General features: G+C 38.7%; 1 protein-coding gene across 2 annotated transcripts in view; it reads right to left on the reverse strand.

Moving 5' to 3' along the window:
• The window catches only part of jmjd6 (jumonji domain containing 6, arginine demethylase and lysine hydroxylase), a 30,353-nt gene that overhangs the window by 2,513 nt on the left and 9,647 nt on the right, over positions 1-18,193 (reverse strand). For both annotated transcript variants that reach the window (XM_068004179.1, XM_068004180.1), the window contains exons 2-5: positions 16,074-16,462; positions 13,681-13,967; positions 10,767-10,902; positions 7,191-7,329 (exon numbers count right to left, since the gene is read on the reverse strand). In XM_068004179.1, coding sequence (XP_067860280.1) covers positions 7,191-7,329; positions 10,767-10,902; positions 13,681-13,967; positions 16,074-16,462 — 951 coding nt within the window. The remainder of the gene's footprint in view (positions 1-7,190; positions 7,330-10,766; positions 10,903-13,680; positions 13,968-16,073; positions 16,463-18,193) is intronic.

The raw sequence follows: 18,193 nt of genomic DNA on the forward strand, positions 1-18,193 counted from the left end.
CACAGAGAATTAATAAACCTGGTGTCTCAGAATGGGGTCAGATACATCCAGAAAAATGGAGGGAATTTAGGCTTCATAGGAGCAAGATAGTTAGAGTTAGTCCCCAGTTTTTAAATTTCTGTGGAAGGTGGTGTATGCACTCAGAGTTACTGTGGCAGTTTGATAGTAATATCGATCCTTTTTTATAGTGCAGCATATTTAGCAGCTGCAATTTAGGTATGAAGAATAAATGTTGGATTTGTGGATGTTTTGAATGGAAAGTGGTGTAGCTTTTGCCATAAATCTACCAGGTCTAAAACTGTCATCTTTAATTGTGGAGTTGTGGTATTGACTAGTTTATCAATTTTTGGATTGAGGCAATAAAGTATCTATACATTAAGACTAAAGTGCTGGGGTGAATGTTCTATGTACATGAACCCTTCCCTCACTAGTTTAAGAGCAAGTCTCTTTTCTACCATAGCCATGATAATTTTTACTATCAGGGCTCAGGTTTTGTGCATTAGAACCACCCCTCATTTCTCTGAAGAGGACTGGGAGCAATACACAATTTGTGCATTTTCATCTCTTTTTCATTATCCACATCATTTAGGTGGGTTTTTGCAGATATGCAGTTTGCCCTTTCTTTATAAATTCTGAATTGTAGCAACATTAAAAACTTGGCATTTATTTAATTTGAAAGCACTTAGATAAGAGGAATATTTCATGAAAGCCCAAAGCGCAGGTAACAACAGTTTCATAAGGGTCTCGTGTCCCATGGATTAGTACCTTGAACGTAGTTGTTTATTATTCACAATAATTTTTTTTTTAATTGCTGAAGGGCCAAGGAACATCACCAAGATTGAAAAAGATAGGAGGGAAGGTGAGGTAATTCAGTTATCCAGCTCTACATCTCCAGCACCTCTCTCGACCCCTCCAATGCCTCTTTGCTGTAAGATTGCTTGTCCGATTTACAGACTGGTGGAGCTACAGCTCCTGCAGTTAAGCAATGGGAAGGCTGGAGCCATTGTCTTCTGCCTCAGCCACAAACTCCATACACTTGCCACTGATTCTACCCCCCCAAGCCGTTGTCTCAGACTGAACCAGACTGTTCACAATCTCTGCATCATATTCGACCCCAAGCTCAACTTCTGACCCCACATAGTCTCCATTACAAGACCTCCTACCTCGGTAAAATCGCTCGCCTCCGCCTCAGCCCATCTGCCACTGAAACTCTCATCCATGCCTTTCTCACCTCCGGACTCAACTATTCCAAGGCTCCCGTAGATAGCCTCCCATCCCCTACTCTCCAAAACTCTGCTGCCTGTATCCTATCCCGCACCAAGTCACTATTACCCATCACCCCTCCAGTTGCTGACCTCCACATTGCTCCCAATCCGATGCTTCCAATTTAAAATTCTCATCCTTATGTTTAAATCCATTCATGGCCTTATCCCTCCCTATCTCTGTAACTTCCTCCAGCCCTACAATCCCTCCCAAACTCTCCATTCTTCTTCCTCTGGTCTTTTGTGCATTTCCACCTTCACCCCATCATTGGAGGCCCCACGCTCTGGAATTCCTTTCATAAAATCCTTGATCTCTTCACCTCCCTCTCCTTTAATACCCTCCTTAAAACCCACTTCTTTGACTAAGCTTTTGGTTACCCCTCCTAATATCTCCTTCTTTGTCTCGACCTCCGTTTTTGTCTGATTATGCCTCTGTGAAGTTTGGGACTTTTTTCTATATTAAAAGTGCTGTATAAATGCAAGTTATTGTTGTGGTTGTTGTAGTAATCATTAGAAAACACCGAGCTAAGGATCCAAAAATCTGAATTTTACAAGAAGGAAAGAGTAGAAGAGGTAAAGAGCTCCATGGTTATGAGAATCTGGGAAAGAATGAATTGAAGTAGAAGGCACATTCATGGCACTTGCTCATGCATTAAGCTAGCAGTCAGCATTCCAACCCATGAAGGCAGCCTATTAGCATTTCAGAAATCAAGTCATTTTTTTCACTGGGATGAGAGTTTGATAGTACGACCCAATAAAATCAACAATTTGTTTTCTAAATCACAAGTTAGTAGGTGGGACTGGTGGCTGTTTCTCTCTCTCTCTCTCTCTCTGATAGTTGCACACAAACTTGAGGCAGAGAACAATTAAGATGGTTCCTGAGACGTACAGTTACAGTCTGTTTAAAAAGTGTTTATTTCCAAAGAAATTATATATAATCACTAAGTTGCTAAACTGCAGCTTTTCAAAAAAACTTGTTTACCTCAAAATAACTTTTTGTGGTATCCCAGCTGTTATTTTATATGAAGCTTTATTTTCTTCAAAACTGTCTGTGGTTGCTTTTTTGAGATACGAGATAAACAAGATAACAAGCAACTCTTTATCAGTCTTAAAGTGTGTCTAATAATCTTAGCTGTTGGTCTTGCTGTAGCTATTTTCTTTATCTTCCCTGCCCCCCTCCAGAATATACTTTTGCTTAATTTACATTTTCCTCTGTGCTTAGTCCTGTTCTTTCCAGAAATCTCTCCACGTCTGTGTCCATTTTTTCTGTTCTTTTCTCCCCCTTTCTCTGTTGAATTTGAAGAAAAGGGAGCAAAAGAAAAAAGAAATGGAAAAGCCTAAATCAGAATAAAACACAAGTGAAATATCCTTCTGATTGCAATGACCATAACTCCAATTTGAATTAATTAAAATCACTTGCTCACCCTATGCAATACTATCATTTGCCTTCCTGGGTCCTGTTCTAGATGGATGTCCTTGCTTTTATTCCTGTTCTCTTATTATTTTGCTTTCATCTCTTTATGGAAAATAAAATGGATTTCCCACATCCATTCACCACCTTCCTTTATATAAATATAATGGCAAATGAGGTTATCTATTTCCCATCTCTCACTACACAATGCAAGAACTGCGTAACCATTTCTCGTACCCCAAATAGTAACTGTTGATATCTTTTGGGGTGATGATCAAGGTGAAGGATGTCAGTACTGGAGAATGTAAACTTTTTGTGCTCAGTGTCAAGCACTTCAAGACCAGGTTTAATGTCTATCAGATGCAAAGTAAAAACTGTCAACAATCTGCCATGACGGAGTCATTAAAAAAGCATCACTGTTGCTCTGCTGTGACACTGCTATTTTCTCACACCAGCCACCCTAAAGCCTGAGTGAGAAGTACCAAATTCTGGCCATTTTTTGTGCTATGGCCTCTTGCCAACAGGGAGGAGGTGGTTGAGACATGACTCACACCATCCCATTAATCAGGGCTGAATTAACACCTAGGCCAGAGGCAAGCAATGAAAGAAAGAAAATGTTTTTCCTAATCTATTGTGTGACACACTCCCACTAGATTCAATATGTTAAAATCCACAAACACTGAAATATTAGTGAAGTTTCTTTTGCATTATTGTTAATTTTCCAAATCTGTCTGCAATCATTCTCCACCTTCTTCATTTCAAGCTGTTGGTTTCTCTATTCTATTCATAATATCTTTTATTTTCTAGTTTTCCATTCCTTTCTTCCCCCTTCATTACTGCCATTTTGGGAAAGTTCCTTAAACTATTTCCCACAACTTTGCCTGTACATGGCAGATTTATTGTAAGAATCTCTGGACATCTTTCAGTGCCAGTAGCATGTGTTCCAAATATTTGTGCAGGGGTCTGAGATTGCTGGTAAAGCATAACGTATAAACTCCTAGATTTTGTTTCATTCAAATCCTCCCATTTGTTTAGCCTGTAATAGACGTTTAATGTATGATGCTACAGTAATTGTGTCGGCCAAAATGACCTCACTCTTTAGTGGCTGCAAGCAGTTTTTTTACTTTTGTCTTGATTTATAAAAAAAATTACTATAAACATTATCAATCAATCTGAAGACTGTTTGTTGTGTTCTCTGCAAAATATGTCCTAGAACCAACAAAGGGGCAGTCCATATTAGATTTAATAATGAGTAATGAGCCAGATTTAGTTAACAGCCTAACGGTGCGTGAACATTTACCTAATAGCGATCATAATACGATCGAGTTCAACGTTAGTTTGAAAGGGAGACAACTGTATCAGCTTCTAAGATTCTAAATTTAGGTAAGGCCAACTTCAACGGGATGAGACAGAGACTGTCCACGGTAAACTGGGGAAATCTGTTAATGGGTAAAATGACAGACGATCAGTGGGAGGTGTTCAAAAAAGAATTTAATGTGATACAGAATTAGTTTATACCCCTAAGGGGCAAGAGCTTTACTTGCCAAGAAAAACAGCTATGGATGACAAAAGACGTAAGGGACAACATAAAACTAAAAGAAAAAGCATACAAAAATGCAAAAAATAGCACAGATCCTGGCGACTGGAAGAGATACAAAGAACAGCAAAGGGAGACAAAACAGATAATAAGAGCTACAAAAAGGGAGTATGAAAAGAAACTTGCAAGGGATATCAAAATCAACACAAAAATTTTTTACAATTATATTAGGAAAAAGAGGGTGGTCAAGAGCAATGTGGGCCCTTTAAAAACTAATAATGGTGATATTGTAAATGAAAATAAGGAAATGGCAGACATGTTAAATAATTACTTTGTGTCAATATTTATAGTAGAAGAGGACAGTATGCTGGACAACCTAAGGAAACTAATTTTGAATCAGGGACAGGGACTTACCATAATTAACGTAAGCAAATTTACAGTAATGAAGAAAATAATGGCACTAAAGAGCAACAAGTCCCCAGGACCAGATGGTTTCCATCCCAGGGTTTTAAAGAAAGTAGGTAAGAACATTGCAGAAGCCCTAACTATAATCTTCCAAAGTTCTCTCGATTCAGGAACCGTTCCTTTAGATTGGAAAATTGCACATCACTACGCTATTTAAGAAAGGTGAGAGAGGGAAACCAGGGTATTATAGACCAGTTAGCCTAACTTCTGTTGTCGGGAAATTACTAGAGTCTATAATTAAGGATCGAGTGACTGAACACCTTGAAAATTTTCAGCTGATCAGAGAGAGCATGGATTTGTGAAGGGTAGGGCATGCCTGACGAATCTGATTGAATTTTTTGAAAGTAGTGGGCAGGGGAATGTCTATGGATGTTGTTTATATGGACTTCCAGAAGGCATTGGATAAAGTCCCTCATAAGAGTCTGTGAGCTAAAGTTGAAGCTCATGGAATTGAGGGCAAATTATTGACCTGGTTAGGAAATTGGCTGAGCAGCAGGAGACAAAAACTAGGGATAAATGGCAGGTACTCAAATTAGCAGGATGTGACTAGTGGTGTCCCACAGGGATCTATATTGGGGCCTCAACTATTCACCGTATTTATCAATGACATAGATGACGGGATAGAAAACCACATATACAAGTTTGCCGATGACGCAAAGATAGGCAGCACTGTAAGTAGTGTAGATGAAAGCATAAAATTACAGAGAGGTATTAATAGATTAAGTGAATGGGCAAAACTGTGGCAAATGGATTTCTGTGTAGGCAAGTGTGAAGTCATTCACTTTGGACCTATAAAGGATAGATCAGAGTACTTTCTAAATGGTTAAAAGCTCGAAACAGCAGAGGTCCAATGAGACTTAGGGGTCCATGTATATAGGTCATTAAAATGTCATGGACAGGTTCGGAAAATAATCAAATAGGCTAATGGAATGCTGGTCTTTATATCTAGAGGACTAGAATACAAGGAGGTAGACGTTATGCTGCAGCTATACAAAGCCCTGGTTAGACCACACCTGGAGTACTGTGTTCAGTTCTGGGCACTGCTCCTTAGGAAGGATGTATTGGCCTTGGAGGGAGTGCAGCTTAGATTTACTGGAATGATACCTGGACTCCAAGGGTTAAATTACGAGGAGAGATTACACAAACTAGGGTTGTATTCCCTGGAATTTAGAAGATTATGGGATGATCTGATCGAAGTTTTCAAGATATTAAGGGGAACTGATAGAGTAGATAGAGAGAAACTATTTCTGCTGGTTGGGGAGTCCAGGACTAGGGGACATAGCCTAAAAATTAGAGCCAGGACTTTCAGGAGTGAAGTTAGGAAACACTTCTACACGCAAAGGGTGGTAGACGTTTGGAACTCTCTTCCACAAACGGCAGTTGATGAAAGCTCAATTGTTCATTTTAAATCTGAGATTGATAGATTTTTGTTAACCAAAAGTCTTAAGGGATATGGGGCTAAAGTGGGTATATGGGGATAAAGTGGGTATATGGAATTAGGTCACACATCAGCCACGATCTCATTGAATGGCAGCACAGGCCCGAGGGATGAAATGGCCTACTCTTGTTCCTATGTTCAATGTGAAGGTAGATTTCTGCCCTACTCCAACTTTTTTTAAAACAAAAAAAAACACAAGTCCAATTTCTTAGCTGCCCTGATAAAGCACAGACCAAAATACCGTTGATAAAACTCAAATTGGGGCCATCTAGCTTTCTACTTCATCGTTGCTCCATCAGGTAGGCTTCACTTACTGTAGCTTTAATGATAGATTGCCTCCAAGCTCCCTTGTATGATTGTTACCAATATTCAAAAGGCTTTACTCTCTTACTACCCCTGTAAATCTAGGTTAATCTGTCTTGCCCTTCTTAACCACTTAAGTTTGCTTTGTCAGCATTTCCTTCCCTTTCTCCACTCATGGGTGCATATTTTTTTTCCAGAATTCCCCACTCCTCTGGATAGAGGCAATTTATTTATATCTTCAGGGATCATTTACCAGGCAACTTTTTTTGTTTAAAACTTTTTACCAAGACCAAGCACAGATCATGGCAATACTACCATTTAGTTCAGATGGTAGCAGAAAAATGCACTTTGCATTTGAAAAATAAAAATTTAAACAGTATGCAACTGTTTGAAAAAATCAGCTTCCCTCAACGGTGGGGTGGTTATTTTGATGAGCAGGTGCACAATACTACTTATTATAGTAGGCAAGTACTCAATCAAAGGGAAGGATATATGATTGAATTTTCAAGTGAGATATACAGGATCATACATTGTATTGCATTCTTACATAATGTTATAATTCTTAAAGTTATTAAAACGAAACATTTCTTTACCTCGTAAGTTTTGCTTTTGACTTTTTCATTTCCAACTATAGGAGTAGGAATTCATGATTCCAATTAGATTTACTGGAAATGTATTATAGCTTTTACCAAATTCTACTGACCACACCATAAATGAAAATAGACAAATGACATGCAACCCAATTATTTGCAGGAAAGGAAAATAAGTTCTCACCTCTGAGTCAGAATCTGAGGAACTAGAACTAGACGAACTGGAGGAATCGCTTGAGCTGTCTGATGCAATACCCGTGGACTCCTGCAGGTCAACTAAATCTGCTGCTACAGCAAGTTCTGGCCGTTCCTGCTTTAAAATCCTGCCAGAACACAAAAGCAGAAAAAGTTTGATTCTTCTCGATGAAGCATAGGTAAACTTGCCAAAACCCAGCACAAAATAAAAATTGTACAAAAATAACCTACACCTTAATTTACCCAATTCATTTGTTTTTCTTAAGAGCTACATAAGTTCAAACTAATTTAGTGTTACTGCAGTGCACTTGTTTACAGTTTACGGTCTCATTTATCACCGTTAAATCCCATTTAAACTGAAGAATTCATTCTGATGTGAATTCAATCTACACTCCAATTCATACTAAAAGAGGAGATATATAAGGTGCAATACATTAAGGTATTCCACGTTTTCCTCATTTGCAGAATTTATTCAGATCTGAAGACAGGGACTACCTCCCTATGTCGGTCACTGATACCATCCACAGCATATTTATTCCATATGGCTCCCTGAGACTGACATTTCCAGGGATCAATGGAAAAACACTAAGTGATTAAAAACCAAAAACTTTTTTTAAAAAGTTACAGCTCAGGGACAAACTCTGTGGTAAGTACTTATCAGAGTTGGCATTTACCTGTCGAATTACATTCCTCCTTCATACTTGGTGTTTAAGGTTCACTGAAATGGTTTTCACCACAATATCCCAAATGCTCAGCTCTTGGTGTCAGTTGTACTATCAGGAAAAGATTGTACTAAACGAAGGGACGAAAAAAATTGGAGGTACGAGTCTCCCTAGGACCATTCTTGTATTTTATAGCAGGAGGTTCAACAACAGCACTGGTAAAGATCTTTAAGTGGAACAATGTGGAAGTTTTTATTTTAAATGTAGCAGATTCAGAACCACATTTGTTAATTTCTAGATGATCTGAACCAGACAAAGCTCCATGTGCATAGATAAAACCGCATGAAGCAAAGTACCTTTCAATTTTCATTTCAGTACTCATTAGAACTTCATATATAAAAACAATATTTAAAAAAAAACACATTTTTGGTCTGTAAGCAGATTATTCAGATGTTCAATATAGAAATGATCCCATGTGCAATTACACTACGCTTGTACAAGCTGATGAAGTATTAAGAAATGAAGCAGTTTGAGCCTTGTATACTATGAACAAAGCCACAATGCATGCCATGACTTAGAGCCAATGATTCTTGGTTCTCTTCAATTTCAAGGATCTAGCCACAAAATTCAGCAAAGAGATTACACAATGTACTAGAGCCAAGTCACGAATACAAGTCACACAAAGAGTAACAATAGAATGAACTATGTGGTTCCCAACTGAGATGACAGGTAAACAGTTTGTTCCCAGACCTCCTCATTACTGCTGTATAACTATCTTATTTCTGTTTCTTTGGGTCCAAGAGGGAGAAAATAAACTATAATTTCAGGAAACTTTTGATAAAAGTTCAACATTTGTGATCATGGAACAGAAGGTAAAGTGTAGTGCTGGTTCTAAAATTGTCTTGAAAGCAGGCAAAAGAGCGCAGCCATAAATGGGAACTTTTGAGGCTGAAAATATTACAAGTAGGTTACATCAGAGGTCTGCTTACAGCTTTTACTTTTTAAAAATATATATTAATGATTTATTAAGTAAAATCTCCAAGATTGCAGATGATATAAAAATAGGAGGCAGCACAAATAATGAGGAAAAATTTCAGATTCAGAAAAATAACTAGATTCAGAAGGATCTAAGATCTTTTGGATTACAGGGCCAAAAAGTGGTAGATTCAAATCAATGTGGACCAATAAAATAATTAGTATTAGTGCAAAGAAATAGAAGATGTTGTTTCCACTAAATGGTACAATGATTTAACAGTGCTGATCAAGACAGATATCCAAGGTTGAGCTGCAATAAAAAAAGGCAATTCAGGTACTTGGTTGCATTATCAGAGGTATGGAGATGTTGCATTATTATTGTGTAAGGAGTTTGCCAGACCCATCTGGAGTACTGTGTATAGTCTGGTCACCCTATTGCAGGAAGGATAGTGTTGCCCTTGAGCAGGTAGGGATGTGCAAACAATACTAATTCTACATATCTCGAATTAAATTTAAAAGGAAAGATTAATGAAGTTGGGCTTGTTTTCTTATTGAAAAAACTTCAAGATATTCAATTGAAGTTTCCAGTTTATTAGAAGAATTGACAAATTGATCTGTGCAAATTGTTTACCACGATGAAAGGGTTCAAATATCAGGGGACACATTAAATATTAGGACATTAGGCTCTTCTAATAGCTCAGGTGACTAAGGCAGTGAGTAAATGAGCCACATAGATCAGAAACATTGCAGGTTCAATCCCAGTCTGTATTGAATTAGCCAATCTCAGCTCGGCAACAGCAAGGGCACTAATTAATCTCGGCGTCCCAAGGTTAGGAAAGTTAAAATTGGCCAGGACCCCATATAATTTTCCAGCAACGTCTGCTGATACTGCGTGTGTGTGAAAATCACTTCACTTCAGCAAAGTACGGTAGAGCACAAGACACCAGCAAAACCATATCCAGCAAGGAGAGGTAAAACTCAGCAGGAACACTGACCATGTAAAGTTCCCATAAACTGACTGAAGAATCATGTTTTCACTTTGCACTCAGTAACAGAATCAAATGCTCTTCCATGAGGTATGACATGTGCCAAAAGGATTGCAAAGCTTCCTTAAATTGCCCTTACAATGTACCTTAAAGGTGCACAGTTAGCGTAGCACTTCAGGAGGGAGGAGAGGTTAGGAATAAGAAGGTAAGTCAGGTAGAACTTTGTCACCAAAAGGGTAACAGAATTGTGGAATAAGTTACCATGAAAAGCCATTGAAGTAGATAGAATAAATGGGTAGAAGAGATAATTAGATAAGTTTCTGGATAGAGAAGGGATATGGTAAGAAAGTGGGCAGATGGTATTGGTCTGAATAAGGAATGGGCCTATTGGGCTTAATGGTGATTTCCTGTCCCTAAAAATTCTCATTCCCTCCTCTTTCTTTTGCTAATTCTTTCTGCTCCCTCTCTCTCCAGCTTCTTTACTGGGGTACAGTTCCTCTGGTACCTCGTCCAAGTAGCTATTCATCATATGTGAACACTGACAGAGAATATCCGCCATGGGAGATCAGAGCCACACCTAATCCTGTCCTCACCCAACACCCGCGCATATGTGCTTCCTACATAGGGCAATGGATAGAACCCCTGATTCAAGGACACCGAGACAAGCTATATGTCCCTGGCTGAGATCAAGTAACTCAGCACTGAATCAAAACTGGAACTTTCCTGGTCTGTATGGCTCAACTACTTACTGCCTTAATAGGCTTCAGGCAATGTGCTTCACATAGAAGCAGAAGTACAAACTAAGAAAAGGCTATTTTCCGATCAATACCATTTCTTAACTCATTTACATTATGCACCATCACTGACCCAGCATAAACAATATCTCCTGAAAATCAATAGCCTACTTCTCTTTGGATAATAATTATTTCCAGCTGAGATTACCTGTACCATTTTCTGGATAGTTTTGGACGTCCCCTAACTGTTTTATGCCATACCACAGGAAAGTTGGTTGCGCTGGCAAAGTTCTGAGTAACAGCAATAGTGTGGTCCATATTGAGTACTACATGCCACCATCCACCTGAAAGGCAAGAAGAATTATTTGTAAGGAACCCACTTCTAAAGCTCAAATCAATATAACATACATTTAAACAAGTCTAATTACTGACAGACCGAGAATTGCATTGGAGAGGTCCAGACCCCGTTTCTGACCCATACTTCTCAGTGTAAATGAAACTAGGCTAAAATAGTTTCACCTTTTCTAAGATTCATAGAATGTTACAGTAGACACAGGCCATTCAGCCCATCAAATCTGTGTGGTGTTTTCCACCACATGAACCACCTAACCTAATCTCACTTTCCTTGTCCCCGTGCCTTTACATATTCCTATTTTTTCAAGCAAGTAATTAATTACCTCTTAAAATAATCAATTCATGAACATTAATAATTACAATTCCTTGTCAACTTTTCCATTATGTCCATACTTACAATGGAAACTGCCTATCTAAACTTGTCACACTGTAATTATGACCTCATCCCAGTGGAGGTGGTGCAGCACCATCAGAAGTAGGAGGGTTTAATTACAGTGTGCTAAGTTTACATAGGCATTTTCATTATAACTGTGGATATCGGAATTTGTAACAGAAATATAAAAATAAGAGAAGAATGTATCACTTTAAAATGGCAACTGAATTATGTCTGTGCACCCTGGTTCAATTATCTCCTGCCTTTAATCTTGTTTGATCCAAGGACTACTCTTGGTCTTGACTTCTCTTGTGCAACACCATAGCAGATCAACTAGTTTTTAAAAAAATCTAAGGAACCATAGGAGCTTAGGTCAGGAAATTCCTAGCACACTTCAACCTGTGAAATGTTCAGATTGTTTCAGGGCTCTACTTGATATTGCAAAAAATTATGAAAGTGCAAATCTACAAAACCTTTTCCTAATCAGAGCGCTAGCATCAAGAAAGCAGACTAAAGAAAAAAAAATCTTGTGCAAGTCAGATGCTGACATTTAGTTACTTGTATGGGCTTTTGTTTTTAAAAAAAGAGATGCTGAAAAGGGCACATCCTTCATCAGCAAATGCTAATCAAAGTGTAAAAATACAATAGATTTCAAAAGTGTCAACAGAATTCTCCAGCATGACATCACCCATCCTAATGAGCTCAGAAAAGTTGGCCAATCATTTCACCATCCAATTTACTGACTGGCTATTGGGCAGCATTTAAGAGTAGTGAATAATCAGTGTTAAACTATTTTAAAGTATTCACTAACTTTTTATTGTTTTATACATAATATTTTATAATAAAGTGTATTCACTGATATGCAGGACATCACCAACCTGAAATGGTTAATTGTCATTTAAAGAGCCATCACCTTTCCTTGTGGTACCTTTCTTTTGCCTGGTGCAGAATCCACATGTTAAACCCCCATGGTTACACCTCCATGTAGTCAAATCATGGCCTTCCCATAACTTGTTGAAAAATGCAAGCTTTCTCAGCTCAACCTATTTCCAAATCAAGAATCCAAATCTTCCAACCTCAAGAACCAGTAAAGCCTAAAACTCAGTGCAAGCCAACATCCTTAAAGTTATATCTCCACAGTATGAAAACAAATACTTATTAATATATCTCTGCCCTGTGCAACTTGTTCACATCCACACTAAAAGCCTAAACATAAAAAGGAAGGAATGAGAAGCATCCAGGTAGACCCTGATAACCTGATCGCACATTCACTGCAGTGGAGCAAGAAGATCAACTTAAAACTATTTTTCAAATATTGAAAAATATTTGAAAAATAGTTTCAAATATTTTTCAATATTTCACCCTCCCAGAAGGATGAAGCTGGAGGTGCTGTGGCCAGAACAGTACATTGCTATGAACATTCTGACGCTGCCTCCACTTCCAGCCATTTTGCACAGAAGTCCAGGGGGTAACAAAGGCTGTTAATAACCTCAGTTTCAGTAGCACGTCCCGTGCCCATCAGTTCTTCCCACAGAAGAGGAGCCTCCATGGCGGGACAGTATAATTCTCATGACTGACAGCAACAAACGTGGGATATATGCCACTAGTATGATGGCTCAATGGTAAAGTCACCATGTATGAGCTACACAGAATAGGAAAATTATAGGTTCAATCAGTGGTCTGTGCTGAGTCAGCAGCTCTCAACCAGGATAGTGATAGACACTATCGCCCGGCCTACGGAGAGAAAAATTGGCTGCATTTGGACATAGGGCAGATTTAATGAGACTTATCTGTTCTAGAACTCTTGTCGAAGCTCAGACTTTAGCAATGATCATTTGAGTGGGGTACTAGAAGGCAACTGGCCCATGTAGAATGGAGAGAAAACTTGCAAGCAAAAAAAAAGTGTGTGATGAATGAGTGGCACGGCCCTTTTCTGGGAAATCTAAAGGTTCCCCTGACACCTATTAAAGGGCAGCAGACGACCCATTACAAGACAATATTAGAGGCTCCTGACTGTCCTCCCCAGACCCACTTTGAACAAATTGTCCTAAATCCTTCAATAGGTAATGCCATCAAAGTGTGTAGAACCCTGCAGATTCTGAGTGCCAATATATACTACTAGAAACACATGACCAGAACAATTTAATCAATATACAACTCTGAAAAATATTTTTTAAAAGGAAATTGTCACTGTTGCATGGATTGGAGAAGTGCAGAGGTTTGTCATTTTATATCACCCACAAGCAACAAAATCAGTTTTCAAACAGAAACAATATCTTTGTGTTGTCATATGTTGAACACCACTTGAAAAAATGTCAATGACTTTCCAACAGCAATGACCCCCTTCAACAAAGCCCTGTGTAAGTAAACTTTTTCTGTTTTAAAAAAAAGTCACCTGGTACAAAAACTGTCTCCCCGGGTTTCTGAAGGATTTCCAAGGGTTTAAACTCTTGAGGCCAGGTCGGATGCTGTGTCCGAGGGTAGACAATGACGAACCATGTGATGGCCTCATCTTGTTGATTTCCACCTTCTTCCCTGGTCATCTTGATAAGTTCACGAGGTGTATTTGTAGGGAACAAACACCAACGCTTGTGACCCTGAACTAGAGCATTCCATGCACTTGTTCCTAAAGGATCAATATGGACACCAGTTCCAGACCTAGGAGGGCCCATGACAAACCATCTAAAAAGATAAAACATAGGGATTATTTTTCACATTTATCCTTCTGCACTGTAATACTAAGCATTCAAATGTGCTGATTCTGATGTTATCACTGATGTATTGTATACAGAAGACGTGCTAGAAATATTCTTCCTGTACAGGTACCATGTCCTTGTTTTTCTCTTCAAAATAAAACTCATGAGGTGATTTAGAAAGTAACTTTTCAATCCTCTTATTCTCTGCACCCAGTCATATATGCATGTGTAATGTAAAAATTGCTGAAAATTAGAAGTGTACATGGAACATTAACTCATCTCACCCAGGATATCTAACTTATCCAAACCTTCATTGCTCACACCCCGTCCTGCACTAAGTCCCACTTGCCCATCACTCCAGTCGACCTCCACTTGCTTCTTGTCCCCCAATACATTAAGCTCAAATTCCTTGTCCTGTTAACAAATCCCTCAGTAGCCTTGCCCTTCCCTACCGCTGCACCCTCCTCCACTCCCCGTCCTACAGTGTTCTGACTCCGACCTCCTGTGCATTCCCTCCATCTCCTCCTGCCATTCAGCTTTTGGTGCCAGAGCCTTCAACGTTCACTATCGTCCACTCTGGAACTCCCTCCTTAAATCTATTTGCCTTCTACTTTTCTCTCTGTCTTTAAAAGCTTCCTCAAAACTTATCTTTTTGACCATTCATTCAGATCTCTCTTAACTCATCGACTCATGCTCGTTGCTAGTGCTCTCTTGAGTGAAACATCTTGGGATTCTTCATTACATTAAAGACACTATATAAATCCAAGTTGTTTTTCTTATGAAAATAATTCTGAACTATCCCATAAAGTATTTACAGTGCAATCGTGCACACTTATAATGAGTTATTCCGGACTGATTGGCACAGTGGGTTAGACACTAACCTTTCACTGATGCAACCTGGGCACAGTAGAGGCTAGGCTTATTAATTACCATCAGGGTCCGACGTGAAATGGGTTCGGCCATTCTCTTGATCTAATTCCAAGACATGAGGCCACAGTACAACAGAATAGCTGGTGTGGAAAATGATGTTGTCACACAGGTACGTGACCTTCTGAGGCTGTGGTTTCAGGTGTATTGTTGGGACCATAGAATTCTTGATGCTCGAAATTGAAGTATTCCTTGCTCCAGCATCTCTCAGCTCGATGAGCACAAAATTCACAAAACAAAGTTTTTTTTAAAATCAATTTTGTTTAAAATCATTGTGATGGCCACATTATACAAAGACCATTCCAGAGTAAAGATATCTTATTTATTAGTACCTTTAACTCCAGCAAGAATAAATTTCTTAAGACTGATTGTAGTTTATATGATCACAATGAATGATCCAATATATTTTATACTGTAATTTCAAGACAGCTGAGCTGATTAGAGTGGGATATTTTAATCGGCTTGAGGTTCTTAATTCAATTCCAGCATGTAGAAAAGCTTTCCCTGAATAAAGTTTTCTAATGTTTGTGAATGGTTTCAATCAGGGTCAACAGAAATATAATGAGACACTTGAAAAAATAAATTTGCAGGATAGTGCACTCATATCCCATTTGTGCTTTTCTCCCATACACATAAACACTACCTGCCTACAATATTATGGAAGGCAATTTACAGATACTTGGCCCTTTTATTAAAATAAACTGGATTCTTTGTATATTTTCTAAATGTCATTTTTATTGATCACTTTGATCAACAAGACACTGGAAGGGCATCATTTTGAATCGTTCTGTCACAATCCACAAGTCTTCCTGTGCATGTTGCATTACTCACTAAGGATCGTGTTAAAAAGGCAAAGACAGTTTGCTGATTGGTCTGATAATAATTGACTAACATTTGCTAACTACTCAGCTGGGCGGCTGACATGCTTCACCAGCATCCACTGCCCTACATTAACAGAGCTCATCACTTCATTTTTGCTTGAATGGAATGACGGTCACTAGGGCTCCAAAAGAGCTCTCCTACTAAGGTCTACCCTGTCACACTAGAAATCCAACATGAAAGCTGTGGGATATAGGAGGTACTCTCAACACACTGACAGTACACTGACCTACATTACTGCTTTTCAACAATTAATCACGAAGGTTGGTTGCTTAAGTGCTGTTACCTGTACGGAGGTCTCCGCTTTTCCCCTGCAAACTGGAATAAATCATCCCTAAAATATTTTGGCACTTCATAATCTTCTAACAGTTTACCCCTTTTAGGGTGCTCCCCATAGCTACTGTCAAAAATGTAAAGAGGACTATCATCTTTTGTAGTTTCCATGTAGTCGGCATAATACTTCATCTTCATTTTAACAGAGTAGCCATCGTTGTCTTCCCCGCATTTAAATTTTTGATTTCTGTACTTGCGCTTTAATCGCTCCAGCGTCCACTTTTCACCTGCTGCCCATCCACGCTCAGCATTTATCAGCACCACAGGCTTATATGGTTTCTCATACTTCTCAATGAATTCTTCAATAGAAATCTGAAGAGCGTCTATCCTTTCTACGTTGTCCTGCAACAAAAGGAAAATGTATTCAACATAAAATGGGTTGATTTTGCAACGTCAGCAATTAGGAAATGCACTGAGCCACTGCAGTGAGGTAACAAAAATATATCTCCTATTTGGTTAACAATGCAACACTGATCAGTTAACTGCTAGTTAGAAATAATGGATTTCTTGCGTTTGTGATAGCTCCTCACAATGAAAACAACAGGGACCTTGAAGCTATCATTCATCCTCCAAGGATTAAAAGTAACATTTTTATGTTATATTGTTTCTAGCAATGCTGTGCAATTTTATTTGCATATTTTAATACATATATTGTGCCTCCTGAAATTTATTACTTCATTAAGCTAGTAACTTTGGATTGTAGTGTTTGTGATCAATTCATTGCAGCTCACAGGTCTAATATGCACTTTGGCTATTGAGCTTAATTTTTTGAGATATATAATTTCTCCACGATATCTTCTGGGACCAGGAACCACAGACTCCTGGTAAGAGCACAGGTGAATGACTGAGCATGTCTCCACAGACTCTGTCAACTTTGTTCTGCATAAAATGAATGCGTAATTACACAGAAACACACCATTGCAGTATCCTCTTACAAACTAACTGTTAGATAGATTTTAAATTTGCACAAAAACACTTCTGCATGATGGCTGGTCTTTAATGGCCACATTATAAATCACTAGTTTGTTAATTTAATTTTCAAATTGAGTGAAAGCTATAGCGTCTAATTAAAAGTATAGAGACTGCACAGCATCTTGTTTTCAATAATCACCAGTATAGATTGTTGCCAATTTATTAAAATTACTGATTTCTAGGAATTCCCTTTATTAGTGTGCAAATCTGGCCTCCCAATAGATTAAAACATTCCTTTTCAATCCGCCCAGTCATTAAGTTGAATGCTTTGGTTTGTACTAATTGCTCTAATACTTTGTGACACTGCTCACAGTAGGTAATGCAAAAATAATAAAATAAAAATCTATGGCTTCCCCAATGACCTGGCAGGTAAGTACACCACCAGTTGTGGTGAGTTACACAGAATAGGAAGATCCCAAGTTTGTTCCCTGGTCTGCTGAGTTACTAGGAAATGAAGACAGCTCATAAAAATGACAATATTTTGGTTTTATTGCACTTAATCTTTCACACATAAAAAATATGGTCTTTTTGAAAAGTTGCCAGTTAATTTTTGAAAAATGTTTTATCAGTTGGGTGCAGTAGTATAGAAGTTATGTTACTGGACTAGTAATCCAGACGCCTGGATGAATAATCCAGAGAATTTGAGTTCAAATCCCATCATAGAAGTTTGAGAATTTGAATTCAGTTTTAAAAATCTGGAAATACGTCCTGTCCCACTGGCAGGACAGACTCACAAGAGATGGGGGCACAGTGGTATACAGTCAGGGGGAGTGACCCTGGGAGTCCTCAACATTGACTCCAGATCCCATGAAGTCTCATGGCTTCAGGTCAGACACGGGTAATGAAACTTCCTGCTAAGTACAACCTACCGCTCTCCCTCAGCTGATGAATCAGTACTCCTCCATGTTGAACACCGCTTGGAGGAAGCGCTGAGGATAGCAAAGACGCAGACTGTATATCAATAAGAGTGGCTCCATAATATCACCACTGACCGAGCTGACTAAGTCCTGAAGGACATAGCTGCCAGACTGGGCTTGTGGCAGGTGGTGAGAAAACCAACATGTGGGAATAACCTTTTTGAACTCATCTGCACCAATCTAT

The sequence above is a fragment of the Heptranchias perlo genome, chromosome 23, assembly GCF_035084215.1.
Source record: "Heptranchias perlo isolate sHepPer1 chromosome 23, sHepPer1.hap1, whole genome shotgun sequence".
In the NCBI taxonomy this organism is placed as follows: Eukaryota; Metazoa; Chordata; class Chondrichthyes; order Hexanchiformes; family Hexanchidae; genus Heptranchias; species Heptranchias perlo.